The sequence below is a fragment of the Heliangelus exortis genome, chromosome 3 (genome assembly GCF_036169615.1).
Source record: "Heliangelus exortis chromosome 3, bHelExo1.hap1, whole genome shotgun sequence".
In the NCBI taxonomy this organism is placed as follows: Eukaryota; Metazoa; Chordata; class Aves; order Apodiformes; family Trochilidae; genus Heliangelus; species Heliangelus exortis.
In genome coordinates, this window is record NC_092424.1 from 35287856 (window position 1) to 35315763 (window position 27908).

Below are 27908 nucleotides of genomic sequence, written 5' to 3' on the forward strand. Positions count from 1 at the left end.
TCCCCCCAATAAGATCATTAATGTTAAGCAGGAGTGGCCCCAGCACTGAGCCCTGGGGAACACCACTCGTGTCTGGCTGCCAACTGGATTGACCATCGACCACAACTCTTTGGGCTCAGCCATCCAGCCAGTGTTTAACCCAGCAGAGTATATTCCCATCCAAGCCATGGGCAGCCAGCTTTTCCATGAGGATGCTATGGGGGACAATGTCACTTCACTTTAGTGAAGTCCAGGTAGAACACATCAATAGCATTTCCCTCATCCTCTAAGCAGGTCACCTTGACATAGAACAAGATCAGGTTTGTCAAGCAGGATCTGCCTTCCGTGGACCCATGCTGACTGGGCCTGGTTTCTGGTTGACTGTTCTAGGATGGCTCTTGAGATTACCCATTCCACGACCTCTCCTAGCACCAAGGTGAGACTGACAGGTCTGTAGGTACTGGGATCTTCTTTCCAGCCTTTCTTGAAGATGGGTGTCACATTTGCCAGTCTCCAGTCCAACGGGATATCCCCGGTTAACCAGGACTTCTGAAAGATGATGGATAGAGGCTTGGCAATCATATCTGCCAACTCTCTTAACTCTCCATGGTGTAAACCCTCTGGCACCATTGACTTGTGAGTGTCTAACTTATGAAGCAGGTCCATATCCATTTCCTCATGGATTATACAGGGCCTAATCTGTTCCCCATCTCTGTCTTCTATCTTAAAGTACTGTGTGCCCAGTGAACAACCAGTCCTAATATTAAAGACTGAGTTAAAGAAAGCATTAAGCACCTCACCCTTTTCTTGATCCTTGCTCACTGTGTTTCCCTCTACATCTAATGAAGGATGGAGATAGCCCTCCTCTTGTTGATATGTTTATAGAAATATTTATTCTTATTTTTCACCACAAGTTTAGTTCCACTTGGGCCTTGGCCTTCTAATTTTCTTCTGGACAGCTTCACTGCATCTTTGTAATCCTCACAAGTTGCCTGTCATCTCTTTAATGGACCATAAACTTTCTTTTTTTTTCTGAGTTACAGCCAAATCTCTCTGTTCAGCCAGGCTGGTCTCCTTCCTTGTTGGAGTGTCTTCCACAACTTGAGGATGGTCATATCTCTAAAAATTGCCTCTTTAAAGGATGCCCAGCCTTCCTGGGATCCTACCCCCTCCAGAACTGCCTCCTCCTAAGGGACTCTCTCAACTATGGTCCAGAAGAGATCCAAGTCTGCTCTCCTGAAGTCCAAGGTGGCAGTTCAGGAAACTCCCCTCCTTGCTTCACTAAAAACTGAAAACTGTTATCATCTCATGGTCACTTTAACCAAGACAGCCTCCAACCATTACATCCCCCAAAAGACCTATTCTATTAACCAACAGCAGGTCCAGGAATGCACTTCCCCTTGTTGTCTCTGTCACCATGAGTAGTTATCTCCTATACATTCTGGGAACCTTTGGGACTGTTCCTCCCCTTCTGTATTATATTTCCAGCAGGTACCTGGGAAGTTGAAGTTCCCCATGAGAACAAGACATACAGAGCATGAGACCTTACCCAACTGTCTATAAAGTAAATTATCCACCCCTTCATCCTGCTTGGGTTACCTGTAGCAGACTCCCACGATGATGTCCCTGTTAACCTTTCCCTTTATTCTAACCTGTAAACTCCCAACCTTGCCATCACCATCATTAATAACAATATTTCAGGCATTGCTATATTACAAAGCACTTGCCTCTGCCAGCAGGAAAGTGCTTCCCTAGCTGATCCATAAAGTCATTCCTGCCCACACAGAGGATGCGAGATGTCTCAGCCCCCTGCATGGTGGTGCTGGGCCTTTGGCAGGGATGGCAGAACAATTATTTGCTGGTGCCTCTGCTGCTGCCACAAATCCATCCTCACCAGCAGAGCCAGGCAAATACTACAGGCCAGAAAATAGAGTGATGCTGGTGCTGGTTCCCACTTGCTGCTGTCCAGCCCTGCAAGAGGGGCAGTCGGATAAGGACAGAGAGGTGGGAGCACAAGCAGCGGAATCAGGAGTGGCAGGGAGTAGGCAGACAGCTCCTGACTGCCAGAGCTGGCACTTCACCTCCAGTTGCTCATCTTCCCCCAAGCTCAGCCTCAGGGGACACAACCCCAGCTTGATGCCTAACCTGATCTCACACAAGCTTGTGCCAGGCAAGGCAAACACCATCTGCTTCTGTAAAATCTCCTTCCTGCTGGCCACAGCCATAGAAACGACCATAACTGCTGGGGCTGGAGGGAGGAGGAGAGGATGGGCAGCAGCTCACAGTGGGAACGAAGATTCAGGCACTGGGTTTTATGGCTAGCACTGTTCCCTAACACAGCCTCAGGCACCTCTGAAGCCACTGGTCCTGCTGCAGGCTTTGCAGTCTCCCAAGGCTGCATTGAGGCTGGCTGTTCTCACAGGGGCAGCTGAGGTTGGAGGGAATATTAGCACTATTTTTCTCCTCTTTAACTCTACCACTCCTTTGCTTTTGGGAGGGAGACAGGACGAGGCCAACGACCAGAAGCACCCTGTGCAGCTGAAGCAGGTGGCTCTTCACTGTGCAGCAGCACTCATTGGTGTTTCCCCTGCTCAGCTTGTGTCACTGGGTATGTTACCATGGGATACCACATCCCAGCAGCACACTTTGACACAGTGCTGTCCTCTGCAAAAAAAACCAAAAAACAAACAACAAACCAAACACACACACACACACACACACACACATACAAAACCCAAAACCCAACAAAAAAACCCTACAACAACAAAAGACAACCAGCAAAAAAATCAGGGGCCTGGAAGCAGCAGGCTTGCTGTTGCCTGTGCAGAGCTCACACTTGCCAAAAAGCCCAACCCCACAAGCCACAGGCGACATCACAGCTCCCACAGAGATGCTTTCCCAGTTCTTTTTCACAGGGTGCATGACAGCACATGTACAAGTGACCTCCTATAGCCACAGAAGAGCCTTAGAAGCTGCATTTCCAGGATGATCAGAGCCCTTATGTTAAAGCAGAGTACTACAACTAAAAAACAGATGAGCTCTGCCAGTATTTTTACAGAAAAGGAAGCAGGGATTACATGAGCCAAGACTAGGACCAGGAAATCTGGTCTAATTCAGAAGCAAGCAGACCTAATCCAGGCTGAAAGACAGCATACAAGTAGGTAGCTGTAGTCATCATGACATCATGCCAAATGATGCCAAACTAGAAATGTATTTCTTGAATTGGAGCTAGAAAGTGTCTCTTCAGAAAGAGATCAAGTGTACTACAGCAGGGTCATGATGGGATTTTTGCAAAGCACCTTCAAATACATAAGGCCTACTGGGGCAACTTCATCATGTCTTTAAACCTTTCAGGATAACAGCCTTATTCTTGCAGGTGAAACAAGCCTGGCACAGACAGAGTTAGAAAACCTCCTCCCCAGCCTCCATGACGTGTTCCAGAGCTGCACCACACACTTGTGATGCTGCTTGAACCCAGTGGCTGAGTCAGCAAAGGGAAGGGAGCACGCTCCATCTGTGCTGGGCTACCCACTGCCTTTCCCAGGAAAAGCCCCCAGCAACTTCCCCCGTGAACATGCCTCCTGCCTGGCTGTTAGACAACAACATACCAAGCTGCCCCACTTCTGCTTTGGGAAAGAAAAAAAAAAAAAAAAAAAAGCTTAACGAGACAGCTGCTGTGCTGCCAAGCTGCTGCCTTTTACCAGTGTTAAACCCATGCAGTTTCCTACAGCTGAAAAGCAAATCAGCTCATTAAAACACCTGTACTACACAGAGAACAGCCATGCACATACCAACTGTGGAAAGCTATCTGCAGATTTCCAGGCACATTTCTGCAGATTTTCATAAAACCTTAGGGTTAGAAAAGGGCCTAAAATCATAGGATCATAGAATTGGCTGGGTTGGAAGGGACCTCAGAAATCAAGTCCAACCCTTGATCCACTACTGCTGCAGTTACCAGACCATGGCACTGAGTGCCACATCCAGTCTCTTTTTAAATATCTCCAGGAACAGAGAATCCACCACTTCCTGGGGCAGCCCATTCCAATGCTTGATCACCCTCTCAGTAAAGAAATTCTTTCTAACGTCCAACCTAAACCTCCCCCGGCACAACTTGAGACCGTGCCCTCTTGTCTTGCTGAGAGTTGCCTGGGAAAAGAGACCAACCCCCACGCGGCTACCCCCTCCTTTCAGGGAGTTGTAGAGAGTGATGAGGTCTCCCCTGAGCCTCCTCTTCTCCAGGCTGAACAGCCCCTGTTCCCTCAGCCCTTCCTCACAGGACTTGTGCTGGATCCCTTCACAGCCTCCTTGCTCTTCTCTGGACCTGCTCCAGGACCTCGATATCCTTCCTAAACTGAGGGGCCCAGAACTGGACACAGGACTCGAGGTGTGGCCTCACCAGTGCTGAGTACAGGGGCAGAATCACTTCCTTGGACCTGCTGGCCACGCTGTTCCTGATCCAGGCCAGGATGCCATTTGCCTTCCTGGCTACCTGGGCACACTGCTGGCTCATGTTCAGCTTCCTGTCAATGCAGACTCCCAGGTCCCTCTCTATCTGGCTGCTCTCTAACCACTGTCCTCAGTCTGTAGCCCTGGGGACTTACTTCATAGACTTACCTCATTTCCACATGCATTCCCTCATCAGTACCACATACCTGTGGTGACCTCCCAGAGGACAGTCCTCTCCCCTCTGCCGGTTGCATTATCGATGCCTCTTTCCTTTCAAACAAACCTTTGAGAGCACGCACGAGGGCCACAGATCTCACTTGGAGCTGGTTTTTTTTGCAGCTACTAATGGTTGAGTAAAGCTGCACACAAATGGAGATGAACTTGTCTCAAATGCAGCATGGTGCAACCTCTTGCACTTCTCGCGGCTCCCACATTTGCTCAGAAGCACAGGCATTCAAGTTCAGAGTGCTTCAGTCAGCTGGTTGGGTCAAAGGGATAATTTTCCTTTTAATCTAACATTCATTTTACAGAGTACAAGACCTTTTTGTTTAAATTGTTTACTAAAGAACAGAAGGTGAGCTCAAATGAGGAACCACAGCCGAAGCTACTGCTTTGTTAACTCATATCTTGCATGGAAACTGTTCCTCAAACTGCTTGACCGCTGCTATCCTGCTTTTGACAGTGGGATTTCCATGTCTCATGCATTTGAAAGCCCACGTTCTGCCCTTTTAAAAATGGCATTAAGAAACCCAGCTTGGGTCAAGGAAAGCATAAAACATGCAGAGACCGTAGGGTAGACTCCAAAGGATTATCTTAGCATAATGGTAACCAGAGAACAGCCGGTTCTGCTACTACTGTCTTCTGAGGTGGGGTTTTTTTGTTTGCTTCTTGGGGATTTCTGGAACTGGTGGGGAAGGCAGGGAAGGAGAAGTATAATGAAAACAATTAATAACTTCAGTGGGGTAGAGACTTAATGACAGGTGTTGGGTATGAACCTCTCTTTTCCCCTATAAAGTCAGATGTGCGTGTGCCCAACACTGCACTATGGGCTCCACACCAGCATCCAGCTGTGCCTCCAACACGGAGCACTTTCCATGTCTGCTACCATCCAGTTATCATCTGTTTTCAGAATGATGTTACTCATACTGCTTTGTAGCTTTCACCGTGTCCATTTCTGATTTTTCACATCTCCAGTCATTAAGATCAGGACCAGACAAGCAGTGCCAATCAGATTTTGTGGAAGATAGAATTAAGAGCTCCAGATGTTTTATGAGCACAGCCATTTAGCTAAAGCTTTTGCTTACATTTCCTTATTTGTAACTTACTCAGGGAAGAGATCATTTTACAAACAGAAATCTTGCTTTTGTTCATGTGTTAAATATAAAACACATTGAAAGGTCACATCTGAAAGGAGCCATTCAAATCCATGACCAGGATGACATGCAAACTCTTTACAGTTGCTTCTTTTTTTGTGTGATCTTAATCCACATGTGCAGAACAGATGCCTTAAATGACAGAAGTGTCATCTCCATCCACCTTTCCCATCTCTTGGAAACAAAGCCACAACAATCCCAGAATTTCTATTTTTGAGAAGTGTTTACTCACGTAGTTTGAATAAATTAATTTGCAAATAAAAATTAAACTACAGTATAATATAGTTTGAATAAAATGATTAGAACAACTACAATACAGGGTTTTCTTGATGCATAAGCTTCATTACTTGATGCATATAATCTGGGAAATGTCAAAATCAGTTATATTTCTATGGAAAGGGAGTAACAGCAGTTACTTGTACATGACAGCTAACTGAACTTATAATACAGGTTTCCTGACACATGCATTTCCTGAGTGAACCAAACAATATACATAATTTTTTTTTAAAAATGGAGAAACAATTGACAAAGCAAATAATTCATGACATCTAAGCAACACAGGTCTCCTCTTTAAACCAAGAAAATTTCAGAACAGCTTTGAAAGAAAAATTAAAGCTATGCTATAAACTACAGAAAATAGCTACTGTCAATTATACAGTACGTATTTTTTGGAAAAAAAAATTAAAAAAAAGGTACGAAGCTGGCCAAAAAAGCTCAACTTAATCCTAAAAAGGTCAGGTTGTGTATTTGCCATGAAGCACGCTGAGTTAGCAGCAAAGCTGGACGTAGTGCACTGGCCTTTTCTGGTGGATACAGAAGGGGAAGGAATGGTAGGGAGGGGGGAGAGCAGGGAGACCATGAACTAGAGCCCACCTGATGGTGAGGAGACCTTGCACAAGCATCCCACACCGAGATTTGCAAGTCCAGTCCCCACTCAAGCTCTCCCCTAACAGATTGCCAATTGTGCCAAGTTGCACAAGGATGCCAGGGCACAGGCACACATCCCCTGGGTACCAGGGTACAGCTTTGTTCTGTGTGGGGCCTAGATGAGTATTTGCACCTTGCAGCAGGATCAAGGCAAGCACGTGGAGCCCGTGGCTCCCACACACCAGACAAAAGGCAGAGCATCCGACTGACAAGCCCAGCACATGCTGGGACTGTGGCTGATTGGGTGCATCTGCCCCTCCCCTCACCCCCTGCCCTGAACAGCAAGGAGCAAAACCAGCCTCATCTTTCAGTTTTGTTCATGTTTAACATTGGAAAAACCCTCACAAATGTCACTAACGCTAAATAAAGAGAAGTGTTAGCATGAAGGGAGAAAAAATCCTTAATCTAGACTAAGTTGCATATTCAAAGTCTGGTAAATATTCTCCTCATAACCAGACCTTAAGTACAGTCCTACCAAAAAGACATTTTAAGAAGTCCTTCTTAGCTACCTTTCAACATGGTTAAAGCAACACCTTTATGCCACCATAATTTGCATTAGCTTTGTTTAAAAAGCCTTTTAACTACTCTAAGAACTCCCTATTTTAGATTAAAAAAGATTTTTCTACCGTTTCCATCTCACGTCCTTCTCCATCCAGAGCTACTCTACACATCCAATTGCTGGATGCAACACACTACGACCATGCTACTCTCTACACATTCTATGTATTTTCAATAATAAAGATAAATAGAAAAGAGTTAATATACATGTTATATTTTACAACGTTTGCATCCAAGCTGTAAACTAATGTTCTTTGAACTATTTACCCTCCATATACAAAAAGAATGAAACAGCTTTCAAACACTGTGGGCATGTGATTCAAAACCATTAAATGGAAAGCATTGAAGTTCACTCTACAACACTTCCTTCACCCCTTCAGTAGTAGTTATTGACTAAAAAAAAAAAACCAAAAAAACCCAGGAGTTTTCCCCCTCCTCCCCATTTCTTCCATTTCCAGACTTTTCTCATTATAGAGGGATTTAGCTGTTGTAACAAAAAAAAAAACCAACAACAAAAACAACAACAACAAAAAATTCTTCATCTTAATGCAAACCAGCAAAGCCCAGAGAATACGAAAAACAGTTGGTTTAAAAATGAGAATCGCTTAGCTTATCAGTTTACTGCAGTCCTCAGTAACCCATGTGTTAGTCAAGAGGTCCTTGGAAAATGAGTCTGATGTAACCCTGCTCACCAGCCAGCTGATGCGCACAGAAGGGACAGGCTGCGTGAAAAGTGTGAGTACCGTGAGGGAGAGGGATTTGGGACCAATATGCAGTTGTCTTTTCTGAGCACACGTGTCCACAAGGGCTGAATGCATGAGTTGGAGGTCCTGCATCCACATAAAATCCCGCTTCACACCCAAGCCACAGAGGCACGTAGGGGCCGACAGAGCGGCACATGGGACACTCCCGATCCTTGCCGTCTCTCTCCTCCTTGTTTCCCCAGTTGTGATAGCCGTGGACGTGGCCACAGTTCAGGTACACCCACGGCTGCTTTTCATCTACAACATCTTTCCTCTTCATGCTGGGGAACGCCAAGGTGTTAAACCCCACGGGACACTGGGGCCTCGCTGCGTTGATTTCCTGCCTCAGTGCCTCCAGGTGCTTCACCGTCGGGGTGCGCGCAAGCCCTTCCGCAGTGCGCCACAGCAGCGTTGCTCCACACAGGTCAATGAGAGAGCCATCCTGGAGCTGGTTCGTTTCATTCTCAACCTGGTGATGGACAAAGAGGAAGAGAGGTGTCACCCAGGGTTACCTCGAAGAGTAATGTAATGAACTTTCCTAATACAAATCCACCTGGAATATCCAGACAAAAAATTCCAAGTAGCTACCGGCTGTCCTATACAAGATACCCACGGAGAGCACAGTGTCAGTATATCCCTCCTCTTTTAAAAAAACCAAAACCAACCAAACCCAAAACTTGACAAGTCTTTAGTCCTCTATCATATTTTGTACTGTTTTCCTCAAACACACCTTTGTACACGGCTCCCCCCTCACCCACAAAAAAAGTCAGCTTTTCTAGCTAAACACTTAAAGTAAGTGTTCATGTAGCGTTTCTTTTTGCTAAGAGATCCCAAAGCAAATAATCTCCTGGAAATGTCACCAATGCTTTGGAAACAAAAGGAAAACTCAGAATATCAAGGTGGAAATGGACAGCCAGGTATACAGGCATGTGCTACAATTGTATACAGGTATGAACTACAATTATTGCCGATTATTCCATTAAAAAGTAGGAAAACCTTAAAAGCATAAATTCAAGAGAGATAATTGGAAAAGCCCTCTTTACAATGTGTGTGCGACTATGACAGTTTGCAGAAGAGCATAGCAGACTGGCAGCTCTGTTTGGGAGAGCTGTCTAGATCTACAGCTAACTATTAATTTGCTGATAAATTTTATCAGTTATTCAGGTTGAATAAGAAACCTTCATGTATGAACACAGAGACATCAGAAGTCAGCACAGCTAATGACAGAGGTGACATCCACACTGACGGAGGCAGATTCCAGCCTCTGTTGAAGCCCAAGCTGTGCCATTTAAAGTTGCACCCATTCTGAAAGGGCTGCATAAAATATTGGTCACTTCTCTTACCATTTTTCCCCTCTGCTGAGCTGATCTGGTTTCACGGAGGCTGAATACATTCCCACACACAGATATCTCTCTCCACACCCCAGGCTTGGAGTCTTCTGTAAATCCATTACGAGGATGCATAACAAGAACTCCATTTGTGGTGAGTCCATCCATTTGCCCGTCTGATGTCTTCCACTTTGCAGCTTTCTCCTAAGAGAAATTAAAGTTACATCAGTGAACACTTCTAATTTGGCAGCTACGAATTAATTAAAGAATAAGCTTTCACTGAACTTAGAGGCAAAGAAAAAAAAAAAAAAGAGCTCCCTTACCCCAAGAAAGATATTTTTTGAGGAGTCAAATCCTGCAGCATATATTCTTGCTGTGAAAGGAGGGTTACGTTCACATATGATTCTGCAGGCAAACCTTGATATAGTGCTCTGCACAGACTGTGTGTCTGAATTACTCTGACTTCCAGGAACTGTGTCTGTCACAACAAAGTCTATAGGACTCTCCGTTGACCGACCAATCTGGAAAGGGATTTAAAAAAACAAAACAAAACAAAAAACCTGTTTAGAAGTCTGCCTTTGGGTCTATGAATATTCAAACTCAAAACATTTGAAAGTGATCAAGATCATGACATTCCAGTCTGAAATATTTCTCTCCACCAATCTAAATTTAGGTTTCTAAAGTCTAATCTGAATTGATGAATTATTCCAGCTCCATGTGATCCAAGTTATTCTGAAGGCTGAGTACAGCCAACTGGAGGAAGGGGAAGTAAAATGATGTAATTAAGTCAATTCTGAGATGATTTCCCATTGAAGGCTCTCTCATCAGAAAGGTTACACTTGGGTCAGCTGGACCAGCTGCAGCAGTGGCATAAGAGCCAGGAAACAGCAGTTAGCTGGAAGAAGAGAGACATTCCACCACTCTGCATGCCCAGAATATTCTGAACAATGCCAGACTAGGTGGAGATGTAGACATCGGAAAATTAGATTATGTGAGCTGACTCTCCAGCTCCAGTGAGGCACTGAGAGGCAGCAAATCTGTCAGGAAAGACCAGCTTTGTGGCAGGGAGTGTTTTCATTAACATGCACAAAACGCAACAAGAATGCAATGCCTGACTGCAACCAGATTTTTCTAGTAGCTGCACTGCCTTTTCTGGTTGCATGGGAGAAAGAGTTTTGCAGTCCCACACAACTCTACTGGGTTTGATCAAACTGCATGGGTTTCACAGCTTTTCCAGTCAAGCCTTTTGGTTATAAAGCATGAAGTTGTAGTATTCCTTTCACAAATATCCTGAATATCCAGAATATTCACAAATATTCTGGGCCCCTCAGTTTAGGAAGGATATCGAGGTCCTGGAGCAGGTCCAAAGGAAGGCAACTAGGCTGGTGAAGGGACTCGAGCACAGATCCTATGAGGAGAGGCTGAGGGAGCTGGGGCTGTTCAGCCTGGAGAAGAGGAGGCCCAGAGGAGACCTCATCACTCTCTACAACTCCCTGAAAGGAGGGTGTAGCCAGGGGGGGGGTTGGTCTCTTTTCCCAGGCAACTCTCAGCAAGACAAGAGGGCACGGTCTCAAGTTGTGCCAGGGGAGACTGGATGTGGCACTCAGTGCCATGGTCTGGTAACTGCAGCAGTAGTGGATCAAGGGTTGGACTTGATGATCTCTGAGGTCCCTTCCAACCCAGCCAATTCTATGATTCTATCCACACAGCCAGGTTTAAAGCCTGCTCACACATTACTTCCTTAAACTCACTTCCAGGGCTCTCAACAACCTCTTCTGAAATAGCTGGTTAGCTTAAGACTGATTAACTGCTGGGCAGGATACCCAAAAAAGCCTGAGGTGCATTTTGGTGACAGCTGGACGGAGAGCTTGCATGAGACTGAAACTGCTTTGTCAGAGTGTATTTTTTCTATTGCCTCTTAGGCAAGATAACTCATCAGGACACAGGGATTGCCACTGGCAATTTGAGAGCAGCATGCAGGCCACAGCATGCCTGAAGAGAGAAGGCTTACACAAACAATAGCTTATGCTGCAGTTAGTTCATTACAGCCCTTTTGCTCTCTTGTAGGTATTTGCAAGTTGCACAGCAGCTTTCTCCACCACTTAACCAACACCTCCCACCTCCCTTAGGTCCTGCACTGGCGTCACAGCTAAATGCTGTGACAGCAAAACTCCTGGCCAGAAATTAGCAACAACAAAACCAACTACAGCAACGAAAATCAATGCCAGATCAATCCAGGAATCAGAAGAAACAAAGGAAAAAACCAAAAACCAAAAACACACAAAAAAAAAAAAAAAAAAAAACCCAAACAAAAAAAAAATCAACAAAAAACCAAACAAACCCCAAACCAAAAACTGAAACAAAACCTTTCCTTTTAAGAAAAACAGGAAACAATTGCAAGATATGAGTGCACACTGGAGCTGCATATGTGTTTGTGGTTCCTTCAGATGCACACAGGAACTGCAACAAGGTTTCTCTGAAATGTGAAGCACATCTCCACATTTTTCATTGCTTTAGACTTATTTCTGGGTTTGCTTATAGCAGTTAGGTATATTTTTCATATTAGCTGTATCAACAGCTTTTCTGTATTTTCACACTGTATTTCTTGTACCATGTCTCCAACTGGCTGATCCTAAATCCCTCTGTAAATTCTAGAAGCAAAGTTCCAAGTGCTTAAAGAAAACAGTGTACTTGATTCTTATTTTAGCAAGGAGTGATCAGGAGACAGGTTATGTGACTTGTAGACCAGCAATCAAAGGCACAATCATGATCCTGTCTATTAGTCACCAAAAAAGCCCTTTCACCTCTGACCAAGCCTAAAAAAGATGCACAGACATACAGCCTTGTTCATATCATGGCCTTGGGAATGAGCAGAATTAAACAACTCTGAATAGTGAGGTGTAGGAAGGGTCACATGCAAACTTCTGGGTCTGAGGGAAAAAGGTTGTTTGGAAAGATGTCTTGTTAGAAACCACCAAAAGCAAGAGTACATCCATGTATATATAAAATCATGTTTACTATACATACCTGGAACATATCTGTGTTGCTGTCATGTGTATATTCAACTACTACTGTCTGGGCCCGAGACAAAGTGTAAGATATGCTGTGTTGGTCCTTATTGCTTATTGCCTATGGAAAAAATGCCAATTATTGAACCAGTGAACAATGTCTCTACTGACTACAGAAGCAGACAATATATATAACCAGGCTCCTGTTCTTCTCCATAAACACACTAAGGCAGATGGTTGTTAGTGACATACCTGTAGTTAAACTTTACAAAAAACAGTTCTGGCTATTAAAAAGGTTGCAGGACTGATTCAGAAACAGACCAGACTGGTCTCTTTACCACATACTGCAACAAAATACACCTAACTAAGACATATTATTAGTCATACTTCATGGTAAAGCAATGCTGGCCTTGACACAAAAAGAACAAAACAACTGAGTGCAAAGGCTAAAACTCAATTTAACACCATCATGCCCTTCTCAGCCTGAACTTTGCCACTAGCAAAGTGATGACAAGAACTTAGGGACTTCACTCTAAAAACAGGACTTGAGTTCATACTACAAATCAGTGATGATTAATGAGATTCACAGACAAAAACCTGCAAAAAGTAGTGGTGGTAAACAGGGTAAAATGGAGAAACTGAGCACAGGTTGCAGAAGTTGTAGCAAAGTAATCTAGATTTCAGTTTGTTAGTTTAGATTTTCATTCTTGCTACTACCTACCAGCAACTGAAAACACCTTTAGAAAAGTGTTTCTAAATAGAGGTTACTTGAATGCCATAAAGAATTAGCAAAAATAAATGTTCTCTTCACAGATCACCTATAGATGTAGTTCTGTTACAATATCTTTGGTTAGCAGAATGTTTTTGATTTCAGAATATTTTATGCCAGTCCCTGAGTTCAGGAATCAATATTCTTAGGTGCTAAGGTATTTAGGGAGTCAAAAACTTAACACCACTGTGTTTGCTCAAGAATCTGATCTCAGCACTGAAGATTTCTAAAACAACACTTTGCATTCTCAAATTCCACTGTTTTTAGTAGAAATGCTCTGGTTTTTGTGAAACATAATTACACATGCTCAGGAATCAGCACAATACTCAAGTATCTCATGGTAATACCTTAGCTATATTAGTTTTGACAAGAAATACAACTTAACTTCAGGACCTAAGCTTTTCCTTTACTGCATCTTAATAGGAACTCCTAAGTTGATTACAAGCAGTATAAAATTTGCCCTGCAAAACCCACCTGTCCTTGCCCCTGGGAAGCACCCACCCACTGGACAGAGAGCTTTGGGAAAGCATCATTTAAAAGTCAGTTTTATGTAAAGCAAAGTTAGCCTTAAAGCATGAATGAAAGCAAAAACAGGAAGGCTAGAACAGATGTTTGTAGCAAGTTTAAAGGAAAACAAAATGTGAAGTGTTTTACATGACTAACCTGTGCCCTGAACTTTCATGTTTAAAAAAATAAACATTTTTCTTTCTGGACAAGGCAAGGACTGGGCACCAGATTTGTTTTGATGAATGGTTTCTTGCTAACCCTGACAGGTACCAAGAAACCTTGGATAAACATGAGCCATTCTTTTTGCAGCCAGGACTTCATGCTTTTGACATCATTTCATCTCAGCACTGACTTCACTGAACTCTTTAGACAGCACCAGGAGAAATAAGACTTAACTAAAAGAACTGAACTTACCTTTGCTGCTTGAGGGGTACAGGCAATATGCACAGTGCTAGGTTTCACCCCATTTGCCTTGGGCCTTTTAAATAATGCAAACCTACTTTTTCTTCTTCCTCTATCTCCATTTGGGAGAGACCCATTGTACCTACCAAAAAGCACAGAAAAAGAACAAAGTCCATCTTCCTGTATTACTTAGTTTCTCACGAGATCCAGGCCTACAAGAATTCCATTCAAAGCACAAGGTCTTCTTAATTACCACAGTAATAATAGCTACAGATTTCAGATTAATCACATCTATTCAAATCTAAGAATTGATAAACACAATACTGAAATATGCCCACAGAATTACAGCGTATACACTCAAAGACTGTAGAGCAAGGAACATTATTCAGATTAATTTCAAAGCTACTATCCACAAGCAAAAGAGACTTGGGTCCCAAACACAAGTTCCAGAATCACAGGATGTTAGGGGTTGGAAAGGACCTCAAAAGATCATTGAGTCCCCAAGTGGGTTTATATGCCCATCTGTTGCTTTATCTCTAAATGATGTGTTCACACTGTAAATGAAAGATTCTAAATACTTATCAACCCTGGTGGACAGCTAGTATTTTAGAGAATTTTGGTTGAAATAAAAACCCATAGGAAAGAGATACACTGTCCTCTGACACTCCAATTTAATTCATTAGAAAAGCCTCAGACCCCTACTTTGAACACGTCAAAATGAAAATCCAGCCAGCAAACTTACTTTATTAAAATCTTCTGTTTGCACTTGGATATTATAGCATCAGTGACCATGTTCTTACAAAACTTTTTTTCATTTTACTTGAAATCTTAGGGAATGTCTCCTTCCATATTATCACATTAGTCATCTATCTTGGTACAAGCTGGAATCAACTTGGAAAGCATTCCCAAATTGGCTGCCTTTGTCATAAAATGCTTACCTGGGAAGAACACGGGTCTAAAATAGGCTTACATCTAACTCAACTGTTTAGAGCTCCACCCCAATGCTCCCACTGCCACAAAAGTGTGCATACTGCAGTGCCATTTTCCAATATATCACATTATATGTAACACAGCCCCCTCCTTCCTTACACAAGATCAACAACCAAAGAAAAACTGATCAACTTGCTATTCAGTTGCATGTTTGCTAGATACACAGCAAAAGCAGTTCAAGTGAGAGGTTGTGAGACCATCTCTCACAACAACCAGCATTTGATCTGCTTTAAGTCCACTTTAAGAAATCCTACCCTTATTCTCACTTCCAAGTCAGAAACACTTACCCTAATACAATCAATTCACCATATTTTACTGGTGCTTTTGATGGATGATTTTCTTGATCAGGAGAAAACATGAGCTTAGCTAATGAATTCTTCTCAAATTTCAGGTCTCTGATCAAGAGTTGTGGCACGCTTTTTTCATTATTTCCTGTAAAAACAAAGATATAAGTAAATGTGAAAGTAAAGACTCAAATCCAGCAACTACACAAACCTTCACACTGGCATGACACAGTAGGTATATTTTTTGATTTCTGTATTTTGGGTTTGCCTGAAATAATTTTAAGAACATACACAAAAAGCTATATCAGTTAAAGGTGAATGGCCTGCAAGAACTGCCACAAAACCACACAGTATTGCCTTGATAAAACATCCGCAGCTTTTTCCCTTCATGCTACTTTTTAGCATAAGTTAGAGAGCTTCATTTAGTATGCTTTGTTCAACTATCAAGAAGTAGGGCCATATAGGGATTAAAATTAAAGAAAAAATAATAATTAAAAAAATAAATAAGAAGCCACAAACAAATCAAGACCAGTCCACTAGCCAGAGAAGGAGAAATTTTCATGGAAAGTATCTGACTAATATCCTCCCAAGAATTTTCTGGATTTGCAGATAGAAGTTGTATGACAATTTGATACTGAGTCTACCATCCAGGTTTGAAGTATGCAGAGTGATTGCACGTTTAACAAGCATCAGAAGTCATACAAACAGTTCTGAGGAATAGTTCACACTATTATTTTTTACAGCTTATAATCAGTAACATTTCCTGACACTTCTGACCTACCCAACCTTCCCCTGAACTTTCTATAGAGCAAGCCCACTCAACAAAGCACTTGCTCAATGAATATTAAAGCTGATGCAAGACTATTTGACACCTCCTTTAACAGGAAAAAGAACATTCCCTTGGTTCTTCCAAGCAAGTTTTCATACCAACTCAAAAAGATAAAGTTTTTTTTAGTACTGGTGGTTAACACTGTCTTTTCAAATACACATTTTTGGCCCACATAGTATTTCTTGTTTCCTGTCACCTACTTTGATTATTACTGCAATGCTTGGTCTTAATTTTCTTTAACCTTCTATTTATCTAGACTGTAGATATTAGCAGAAGACATCAATGTGAGGATTTAATCTACCCTCACCTTATGTCCTAACAAAGAAAAGAATGTGGTGGTGCTTGGCATCCTGCTCACATTTATTCAGAAGATAATGCAACGATTCTTTTACTGACCTCATCTCTACCCTCTCCCAGTCTTCTCTGCTCCTGATTGGCCTTCAACATCTCTTCTCAAAAAAGCACTGTGTGCCATGGTTAAGCCTCCAATGAAGGCTAACTAGAAATTCTCGTGTACTTCAGTTCCAGTGGTGACTATAAACAGGGAGTGTAGAACTCCTTGTGGTTTTCATAGAATTGGCTGGGTTGGAAGGGACCTCAGAGATCATCAAGTCCAACCCTTGATCCACTACCGCTGCAGTTACCAGACCATGGCACTGAGTGCCACATCCAGTCTCTTTTTAAATATCTCCAGGGATGGAGAATCCACCACTTCCTGGGGCAGCCCATTCCAATGCTTGATCACTCTCTCAGTAAAGAAATTCTTCCTAATATCCAACCTAAACCTCCCCCGGCACAACTTGAGACCGTGCCCTCTTGTCTTGCTGAGAGTTGCCTGGGAAAAGAGACCAACCCCCCCCTGGCTACACCCTCCTTTCAGGGAGTTGTAGAGAGTGATGAGGTCTCCCCTGAGCCTCCTCTTCTCCAGGCTGAACAGCCCCAGCTCCCTCAGCCTCTCTTCATAGGATCTGTGCTGGAGTCCCTTCACCAGCCTGGTTGCCCTCCTTTGGACCTGCTCCAGGACCTCGATATCCTTCCTGAACTGAGGGGCCCAGAAATGGACACAGTACTCAAGGTGTGGCCTCACAAGCACTGAGTACAGGGGCAGAACAACAGCAGCACAGGAGAGAGCAGAGCAGTACAGTCTGTTCAGAAGCATTTCTAGATTGCTGACCCATGTCTAGCAGTGGGATGGCGAGGGTACTCACTGCTTGTTGCAAGTAGGGCCTAAGGTTTTGCCTTTAAAATTCTAAAATGAAGATTATAAAGCAAACTTACATGCAAATGTGACCTTAAACTCCTATCATGCCACTAGCCACAAGACACCAAAGTGGATGTTGCCCCATTTGATAAATGGAGCCCACAACATTATTGTGCTCACAGTTTCCATGTTTGCTGTGGCCACATATGGGGTCTTGCCTCCTGGCACCACAACCCTCCTTGGACCATCCCATCAGCAATCCTCTGAAGCTCTTCTGAAGACACTGCCGGGGTGGTTAACTGTAACCAGACCTATCTAGCTCTTAGTGCCTAACAGTGCTTGCTTCTCTACCCACAGAGGAGCCTTCCTGAAATGTTTTCACTTGAGTATAAATATTAAATATTTATCTGTATGTAGATATACATCCATACATACATAATTACCATGAAGTATTACTAACCACTTTAACATTTCTTGGTTTATTTGAAAATCTTCTTGCATTATTGTTTCTTATACATTGTCTTCCAAAACCAGCTCCTAATGTTTTAATCTCCCCCCCAAATGATTACCCATTTTCTACTTGAGTATTGATCTCCTCAGCAATCTCCTCCCTGCATTTCAGTCTTCTCCACATACCTTGGCCATTGCATTTCACATGCAACAACTCACATTTATTTGCTAGAATACATACTGACTGTCCTTTGATTCCGCATTAAAAACTTCAGAAGAAATATTGCTATGAAATTTATAGCCTTACCCATTAGGAAATAGCATAGGAGTAGTAAATACCATGGTAACATAAAAAAATAGCATCCACTCAAGAGTATGGTGTTTGAAAAAGGAGCTAATACATTCACTTAGAGAAAGTGGGAATGTCAGCATGAAAAATAACAAACTTTTGTCACTAATACAAGAAAAGGTTTGGCATAACTTCTCTTCTGTTTACTCAAGTGAACAAATTTCATGGAAAGCTAAAAAAAATGCATGTCCCAATTAAAGAGTCAGCTTCTGAGTCTCATTAAAAGTAACTACACATGAACAGTTAGAGGAGACTCTGAAGAGGTGTCCAGCAACCTCCTCTTAGGAAATAACTGAGCAGAAATCATAAAAGGGGCCAGCAGTTGCAAGTGACAAACTTCTGCAATACAAGAGGTTAACTTGAACATCATATGCACTACAAGGGAAAGCATCCAATATTTAATACTTAGCTCCCCTTTAATATATTTTTGTTTCATATTTGAAGAAATCCAGAAATTTATTTTAGGACCTGCACATACGATGGAAACCCACTTCCTATTTGACGTAAGGAAGGTTCAAGAGTTGGTAATCTAGAGCTATCATTAAGTAAAACAGCTTGTTCCTGCATTTTTGAAGGCATGGGTTGAACGTTTGAACTTAACTTTTAAAATATGTCTCAGAACCTTTATGAGCTGCTTACATCACTTTCATAGCTACCGATACCCAGTAACTTCAACTCAAGCACATACAAAATTCAGAGTCCCTAAAAAACCCTCAACACTGCTACTTGCATGCTACTTCTCACCCTGTATAATCTGCCTGATACACTGCAACCAACAGGAAGCCTCATTTTGTTCCCAGAGATAACAAAGATTAATTATATTCTTCCAATGAGGTCCTAAAGACTAGTCAGAGTGAGCTTTGATGTCTGCAAATAGGACTTGAGTGCTCTCCCAATGAAGAGCAGTCTTACAGGCCATGAGATATCATTTTCACTCCTGAAACAGAGCAGGTTTACAGATCATTTAAAGCTGGATAAAGAATTTTAAGAATTTACAGGAGGAAATGCTCCTGAGCAGAGGGGAAAGATCCACCAGCTTGTATAATAAGCCCTCTCTTGTAGAATAACCTGTCCAGTTTTTATTTCTAGAATACTTAAAGAGACTTATTAAAAGTGTTAGGAAAGGCTAATTAAGTTTAAAAAGGTGACTTGGCCTTGTAATGCCAGTACAGAACTCAGCAACTGACTGCTTAATCACAACCTTTTTTACAGCCACAGCAGCATCTCTGGCCACGGATGGAGAAGGCTTCACTGAAGCAGGATCTGAACAACTGACTGTTCCAAAACTCTTCCAAGACCCTTCCACACTGATGGGGTAACAAGTTATTAATTGTAAAATCCCACTCTATCCTACATTCTTCCAAAATCATAGCACTGACAGCAGCAAATTTTCACCTCAAGATCTCTGCTTCTGATATAGAGAAGAAACCAAAGCCTGAAAACCCTACACGGGCACAGTCCTATACTGTGGAACCTAACACAGCAGATTTTGTGAATAATTCAATTTGCACACAGAGAAACAGTTTCAGAAATGCAATACTTGATTGCATAAGAGGTACAGACAACTATTTGCAGTTAGCACAAAAAAATTATGGGTACCAGCCAGTTAGCACCTTTTTGTCTCAAAAATAAGAAACTGATCAGAAAGAATTCACGAACAAATAACACTCATTCCTCTGAAGCCAGGAGAAAGCTAATGGAAGGTAACTTGCACAATACTGTCACGTGGAACTGTTTGGAATGTATGGAAAGAGATGACATCTAAACTAAACTAAAAGTGTATCTTAAATAACTTTAAGTTTTAAGAATGGAAATGGAGTTTCTTACAAGCTTTTGTGTTCAATATTCACTTGAATAACAGAAGGCAAAAACTGCTATGACAGAAAGCAAGCCACACATCTCTGATTACATTCAAGCCAAAGGAAAAGCTGTATTATTTTACGTAATTGTAAAATTGTATTATTGTACATATTTGACATCCTCAGTCATCCAGCTGCCTTTTCTGACCATAAAACTCACACACAACTAGACTTTGGTGGCTTCTACAACAAGTCCTCAGATCTTTTCTGCAGCACCTTGTGAATAAGCTTTCTATTTAGTAGAGCATAAGTACATCTTTTGGAATCACAGCAAGAATAGCAGTATCTTAATGGTTAAAACAGGGCAGGGGGAAGGGAGAACATAAATTCAATGAGCCCAAGCAGAAATTCATTAAACACTCGGCTGCAAGCTAAAAATACTAGAATAAAAGTCTCTTTGTAATAAATTACCATCATTTTCTAAACACAGAGCCAGCATTATAGGCTGCTAGCAACTCTAGCTAGTGCCAGACTAGCCCTTTTCTAAACTACTGCATAAAACCCCCACTTTCACAGTATAAAAAGAAGTCCTCTGTCAATGAGTATATTAAAACATGCTGATTCACATGCAAAAATTGGATTTCCCTCCATTTGTATAATATTGCCTTTTAAATGTTCTATATCTACATATTCTACAGTTTGGATTTGTTGGGGTTTTTCTTCTAGAAATAAAGCTTTTAGAAAGAGACAGCTTATCTACTGATGCTTTTATTTTTACACAATTTGCTATCAGCAGTTTTCCATTTACTATCTTTGCAACTCTCATATCCAGCTCTTCCCTTGGCAATTCTGTGTTAAATCAAGGGTAATATGGACAAAATATGATCCAGCCCTTCTGACAAGTATGCAGTGACAAGACAAGAGAAAATAAACAAGCTGCAACACACAAAATCTTGATCAGCTTTTAAGGGGAAAAAAAATAAACTCAGAGAAACTGAGGGATCTCAACCCTTGGAAATATTCAGACTTCAGGAGGTCTTTCTGTGAGTAGGGGGACTGGACAAGACAATCTCCCAACATAATTTATTCCACAAATACAATTAATTTTAAGAATAAAATGTTTTTATCAACCAAAATACACACCTTAGGTGCACTTTTCATCAGTTAGATGTCAATTATGAGCAACTCCTTTGACAATTAAATTTTTATCCTCATCCTCCTGAGACTTCCATATTACTGTCTATAGCTTTATTTGGATTTAAAACTCCATATGGCCCTTTAAGGAAAGAATTAACTTTGAATAGTGCAGCTATCTGACAAAACACAAGTAGGACCCAAGTTTGCCAACATCCATTTACACATTTAAGCTCTTTAGCACTCCAGTTTCCACCAGGCAATCATGCAGAGCTGCAAGATCAGAAAGCAAAATTCTCTGAATGCACGTACAGTAATTCAGAGCTGCATATTCTCTTCTATGGTTACTTGTCATCCATTCAAAAGTAGTCTTTACTTCCAGATTAAAAGCACCAGAATATCACAGCTAGAGTCACTGTGAAGCACAAAGGATCCATGCAGAATAGCAGTCTCTTAAAATGAAGATATTTGCAAGCATGGAAGCGGGAAGAGGCAATAAATAATGAGAGAAATAAAAAAACCCAAAGTAATTCCCAGCAGACTGCCTTCTTGTTTGATGATGAGTCCCCATCAACTCCAGGCTGCCAGATTTCACAACCAATTACTGCAGATCTACACTGATGCAAGCAAAAAGGAATCAGCTCCTTGCATCTCTATGTTTCTGAAAACTGAGACAAAGACTGAAAAATCACTTTCTTCTAACATAATGGTTAAATCACTACCAAAGAATTACTCTTAACTATTTTGTTGGTTTTGGCTTTTTTCCCCAGCAAGCTTTTGGGACACTTTTAGGAATAGTTTTTACTATATACTATAGGTATAGTTTTTACACCTGGGTAAGAGAATACAGAGACAAGCATGTGTTTATCAGCCACCATTCTCACACTTCTCCCAGTTTCCGGTTTAAAAAACAAGTTCACATTTCCTTCACACACATACCTTGAACTTGATGTTTACCAGGTTTTCTATTCCACTTTTAAGATTAGTCAGATTCTGTCTACAGCTTGCATCCTTCACAAGAGATGCACAGGGAAGGTACAGCAGTGCAGCTGTTATGTATTTAAATTGCATTGTCACCTCAGATCAGTAGCCCTATTTTACCTTTCTAAGGAAGGATAATTTTCTCCTTTCTAGAAAAGGAAGCTTTTCAGCACCAGAAAAAAAAAAAAAAAAGAAAAAAGCAAGCCTTGAGAGTATGGAAAATGAGTCCAGACTTTTGCTTTTGTATGGCTTATTCTTTCCTTAGTCTACACTGTTCACCTGCTCCTTTATAACCTCTGAATAAGCTTAGTCATCCACACAAGAGTGTCTTATGATATGAAAACACCGAAAAAAAAAAAAATGTCAGTGAAAACACTGACAAAGGGCCAAGTTCCAAAATGACCAAGCAGTCTGTCCTGCACAGGACACCAGGCATAAAACAACACAAAACACTATCTGCTGCTGAAATCATTTACAGCATCTCCATATAGGGGTTTTCTATTCTCATAAACAGAATGAAAGCATCTTCTTACCACTGACATCTGCCATTAGTAGGGTTCTCATTCTGGAGAGAAGTTCTGCAAGAGTCACAGCACACATACAAGAAAAAAAAAAACCAAAAAAACCCCATGCTGCCTTGTAGACACTTTCAAAGGGGCATTAACTTGACACAGAAGAGCAAACCTTCTGCTTTGCACCAAGGCTGCAGCCAACTTTCCAATCTGAGAAACAGCAATTTGAGTCAGGTTAGCATCCACTGTTCTGCTTCAGGTTCTGTTTCAGCCTCAGAAGCAAGTTTGAGCAGGTCTGAGCAACTTCAGTGAAGTTATGAACAGTGCTGTGAGGACAAGCACCCTTGTTCAGTGAACAAGGAAAGTGTTTTAAAGCAAGACTTCTACTATAGGCACCTATGTGAAAATCTGTACTTAATGACAGTACTCAAAACCAACAATTTCTGTTCAGAGATGGGAAAAAACATCTAAGAGCAGGGGCTTGATTTCAGTCTGAGATTTGCTAATTTCAGTCCTGCTATTCTGATCTGACATGGATGGGGTAAGAACATGGCTGAGCATATTAAGCCTGGGAGATTTATGTAATCACTAATGATCTGCTCCAGCAGATTGACAAAAATCAATTCTGAAAATATTCCCCAGGGGAAAAAAAAAAAAAAAAAAATTCCATTTTTTTCAGTTACAGAAAGTAACAGCTGATCCTCCCCTGAGGAAACCACGATAGCCTCCTACAGGTTACAAATGATGTAACTCAGTCTGCGTGTGGGAAGCTGAAAACATTTGTCTTTTAGCACAAGGTATCTATTTTAAAGCTGTCACTGCAATTTTATCTATAACCTTAATTAGCTGAGAAAAAAACTCTTCATCAGTTAAACCACTACATGTACATATGAACAACACCCCCTTACCACCCCTGTCCTCCACGTCAGCTTTCGGGTGTAGCAGTGATGAAGCACAAACACCTTGCATGAGGCAAAGCCCCCCCACTGACAGCCCCTGCAGCACAAAGGCCAAATGCTACAGGTGGTACTTGCTTAATCAGCTGAGCTACCTGTGAAAGTTATTCACACAAGCTACTTAAGATTAATTTGCAGCTTTCTACATGTTTTTTTTTTTTTTTTTTTTTTTTTTTTTGGCTGTACTTGCCGAAGTTACTGGCTATTACTACAACCTCTGTTTTGTGAAAAAAGGGATAGTTTAGGTTTCAGATTATCAGAGATTATTTAAACAAACTGTACTTTGAGAAGCCATAAAATGATACAGCAGCACATAACACAGTGATATGTTCATTAGCCACAGTACTACCTATTCATATCCTACCTGAGTACCCTGCCAAAGTAGAAGCAGGAAAACAAAAAACTTTTGCCTCATTGTACTACTACAATGTGTAGAGAATTTTGCAGTCAGGATCATTTGAGATTTATCCTCTTCACTGCCTTCTGATAGATTACACAGTATTTTCTCAAATATAAGCAGTCCCAACTTTCATTGCAAGTCAGTGACTGAAGCACAGCTTCCATATATAGATTAAGGGTTTATAGCAAAATAGAGGCATCCTATTTTTAAAACAGTCATTAGGCAAATAGATGGAGCTTTTTATGCCTCGATGACTGAGCCCAAGGAGATCTACTGTCTGATCTACCTGAACAGAGAGGAGAACCCTGTGCTTGCAGAAAACTACAATGACTTCTTTTACAAATCTAAACGTTACCATTTTGTTTTTTATAACCAACCCTCTGCACTTCTTGATGAGGCAAGTTTATGTAACGAAGTATCAGCTAAATAGGTGTTTGTGTTATACTAAAGGCCTTTCACATAGCATAGCAGATCAGCTTGCAAAAACAGGAGTTGGAATTACATTTAAGGCCTTTTATTTTGTTTAGAAACCATAAATATTTAACAACTCTATGAGAAATTCGCCTTGGTATATGGTTTTGGATAATGCTGACATTTAGATAATGCTGAGGCAGCTTGCTCTGCACCCTAAGAACAAGAAGCAACTGACACTTCTTAAAAACCAAGCAGCATTTATTATTCTGTGGCTCTTTGAACGTCTCTTCTTATTTTCACAGAATCACAGAATCATCCAGGTTGGAAGGGACCTCTGAGATCATCAAGTCCAACCCTTAATCCACTACCACTGTGGTTACCAGACCATGGCACTGAGTGCCACATCAGTCTCTTCTTAAAAACCTCCAGGGATGGAGAATCCACAACCGCCCTGGGCAGCCCATTCCAATGCCTGATCACCCTCTCTGTAAAGAATTTCTTCGTAGTATCCAACCTAAACCTCCCCTGGCAGAGCTTAAGTCCATGCCCTCTTGCTTACTGAGAGCTTCCTGGGAGAAGAGACTGACCCCCCCCCTGGCTACCCCCTTCTTTCAGGGAGTTGTAGAGAATGATGAGGTCTCCCCTGAGCCTCCTCTTCTCCAGGCTGAACAGCCCCCGTTCCCTCAGCCCTTCCTCACAGGACTTGTGCTGGATCCCTTCACAGCCTCCTTGCTCTTCTCTGGACCTGCTCCAGGACCTCAATCTCCTTCCTGAACTGAGGGGCCCAGAACTGGACACAGGACTCAAGGTATGGCCTCACCAGGGCTGAGTACAGGGGCAGAATCACTTCCCTGGACCTGCTGGCCACGCTGTTCCTGATCCAGGCCAGGATGCCATTGGCCTTCTTGGCTACCTGGGCACACTGCTGGCTCGTGTTCAGCTTCCTGTCAATACAGACTCCCAGGTCCCTTTCTGCCTGGCTGCTCTCCAGCCACTCTGTGCCCAGCCTGTAAGTCTGTGTAAGGCAGCCCAGACACGCTGCCTGTTCTGAACTGTCTTTCAACTTCCCACTGAAAAACACTGCAACTGAGGAGGCTTTAGGAAGAGAGATTGAAATGATGCAACACTAGAAAGGAAAAGCAATGGCATGCAGAGCACTTACCAGTAGCTTTTCGTCCTTCCAGTACTTCTGCACAGCAGAGAAGAAAAAAGAAATAAACCAAACCGAAAAAACAACAAAAAACACTCCTTCAATCCTGTTTAAGACCAGCCAAAATCCACCAACTCCTTCAAACCCCAGCAACTGCCAGACTGAGTGCCTCTGCTCTGTGTGCTTTCACTTAAGCCGTGGGTAGCCCCTTCTGACTGAAGAGGGGCCGGCTCTGCATTCGTAAGCTAGGTAAACACCACCGTGCCACGCTCCATTGGCTGGAGTCAGAGCCTGTATCCTGCTTGCCGCTCCATAAATTCATCCATTTCTGGCCCCAAAAAGGAAAAAAGGAAGCAGAGGGTGTGTTGAGAACGATGCTGCAGCCCGGTTCCCCGGCAGCTCTGTGGATGAGTTTCTGGGAGAAACGCTGATCTATTTCCTTCTCTGCTTCTCTTACATAACTGTACCCGTGCATGCTATACCTTCTTTCTTCCTTCCTCCAAGCCCCTCTCCCCCCCTCCCTTTTTCTTTTTTTTTCTCTTTAAGTCATCACTTATTAGCCCATCTAGCTTTCCTCACCTCCCACACAAAAGGCGATTTCTTAATACAGTGAATACCAGCAGAAACTCTTTGGGCATTGCTACCCCTATTTTTGCTGATGCTATAGGATCAGACACACTTGCAGACACCACTGGTCTGTTCTGGACTCTCACGGCCAACCATGCTATCACAGCTGATTCCCCTAGGATGCACGTTTAGGAAGGCAAACCTGCACGTGCCAGACCAGGTTCTGAGCTCCGTTCTTATTCCACTAACACGAAAAATCACCTCATCGAGCCAGTGGGTGGGATCATTCAAATGTCTGAGCCATGAAACAGTGATGAAGTTACTACAGCTTCCAAGTTACCGCCTCTTAGAATTGATCACGCAAATGTTCCAGGGCTGCTGCAAGCGTGGGGTAGTGGCTTAACCTTTAAATCAACTTTTGCATCACAGTTGTAGTGGGCTAAGGAAGCGTGCACAGCTACCCTGGCTCAAGCAGTGTGTACTCAGGCTGATGTTTGACAGCTCCAAGTCCCACAGGTGACTATTGCTCAGCTTCCCGCTGCTCTTCCCTCAGCTTGCCAACTCATTTTTGGAAACACAGCTTCATGGACTGGCTTCCCCCATCCGCCCATGTTTTTACAAGTTGCTTTTCCTCTCTCAGCTGTTTCTCAGCTGGATCTATTTCCCAGTTCAGCTCACGGCATAGCTGTGCAAGTTGTGCCAGTAGAACTCAAGGCAGAAGGGCATGCTCAGTGCTAAGTAAGCACTGTCAAACAAGCCTTCTGATCACATATCCATAAACCACAACAAAAGCTGCAACTCCACCTAAGTCACCTTCACTGCTGAGAACAAGGTGAATGCATACCTGTTTTCTCTTTCCTTGACCTCTGCTCCATAGACAACCTTCCCTCAAGCAATACTGTAAGGCTGTCCTATTGCAGGATCTTGTCACCTACTCGATAAACTCAACTGCAAAACACCTTGCCACAAGATATTCTGGATAACAAAGCTGTACATAGGCTCAAAAATAAACATCTCTTATCATAGACTTCTAAGCACAAAGATACCATTTTGCTCCACAGAAGTGACTGGGACACAGCTGCTGAACACTAAGTGCTTTTAGAAACATTAATGTACTGGTGCTCTCTTGTTCCCATTTTTTTTTCTGGCCACCAAAGACGGTCTGCTACTGAATACTGATCTAAGGTATTGTGGTCATTACAGCTGTCAAATTACTAAACTGGTAAGGGGCCCAGGGAAAAACCAAAGCACAAAACCTCAACTATTTAAACCCAAATAATTTTGCTCATCTGTTTGTGGGCTTATTGTGTAAACCCACTATCCCAATGCAAGTGAAGGGACAGGAACCTTCTGAATCAATCTCATCCATAAAGCCACACACCCACCAAGGTACACCTTGAGATTAAAGCTGAATCTTCCTCCCTGCCACAAATCAATGGTCTCACTCTACTGGCACATGAACCTAGCTTTCCCAGTGGTACCAGCAGAACCTGAAAATAGCACCAGTCACTGCGGTAGAAGAGTCGCCCTACCCCATCTGCCACATCACCTTCAAGTATTATATTATACTTCATCCTGGCCTATACATAATTGGCAGGTTTAATCAGAGGTATGGGTTGTTTTTTTGGTCGTTTTGGTGTGGGTTTTTTTTTTCTTAAAAAAAATTAAAATTTTATTGGTATCATTTAATACAGATATCACAACAGGAGTATAAAAAAGTGCTCTTCTGTATTTGAGTATTTAACTGTAATAAGTTACACTGGTATAACCACTCCCAAGTTGCATTACTTCTGACACAAGCCTCTGCACTTGTGTTGCACTGCCTCAAAAAGCATTCAGTCTGAAAATCAGG

The 27908-nt window shown here is 42.3% G+C and overlaps 1 protein-coding gene across 5 annotated transcripts in view; it reads right to left on the bottom strand.

Moving 5' to 3' along the window:
* Positions 1-6002: 6002 nt before the first annotated feature.
* Positions 6003-27908, bottom strand: part of PELI1 (pellino E3 ubiquitin protein ligase 1) — a 47967-nt gene continuing 26061 nt past the window's right edge. For 4 of the 5 annotated variants that reach the window (XM_071740172.1, XM_071740169.1, XM_071740174.1 and 1 more), the window contains 6 exons: positions 15318-15462; positions 14053-14182; positions 12382-12483; positions 9678-9875; positions 9370-9558; positions 6003-8495 (listed from right to left, as the gene is read on the bottom strand). In XM_071740172.1, the coding sequence (XP_071596273.1) occupies positions 7929-8495; positions 9370-9558; positions 9678-9875; positions 12382-12483; positions 14053-14182; positions 15318-15388 (1257 nt within the window). In that variant the 5' untranslated portion in view covers positions 15389-15462 and the 3' untranslated portion in view covers positions 6003-7928. Of the gene's footprint in view, positions 8496-9369; positions 9559-9677; positions 9876-12381; positions 12484-14052; positions 14183-15317; positions 15463-19139; positions 19484-27908 lie in introns of those variants that run through there. The other variant, XM_071740173.1, reaches the window with a different exon arrangement.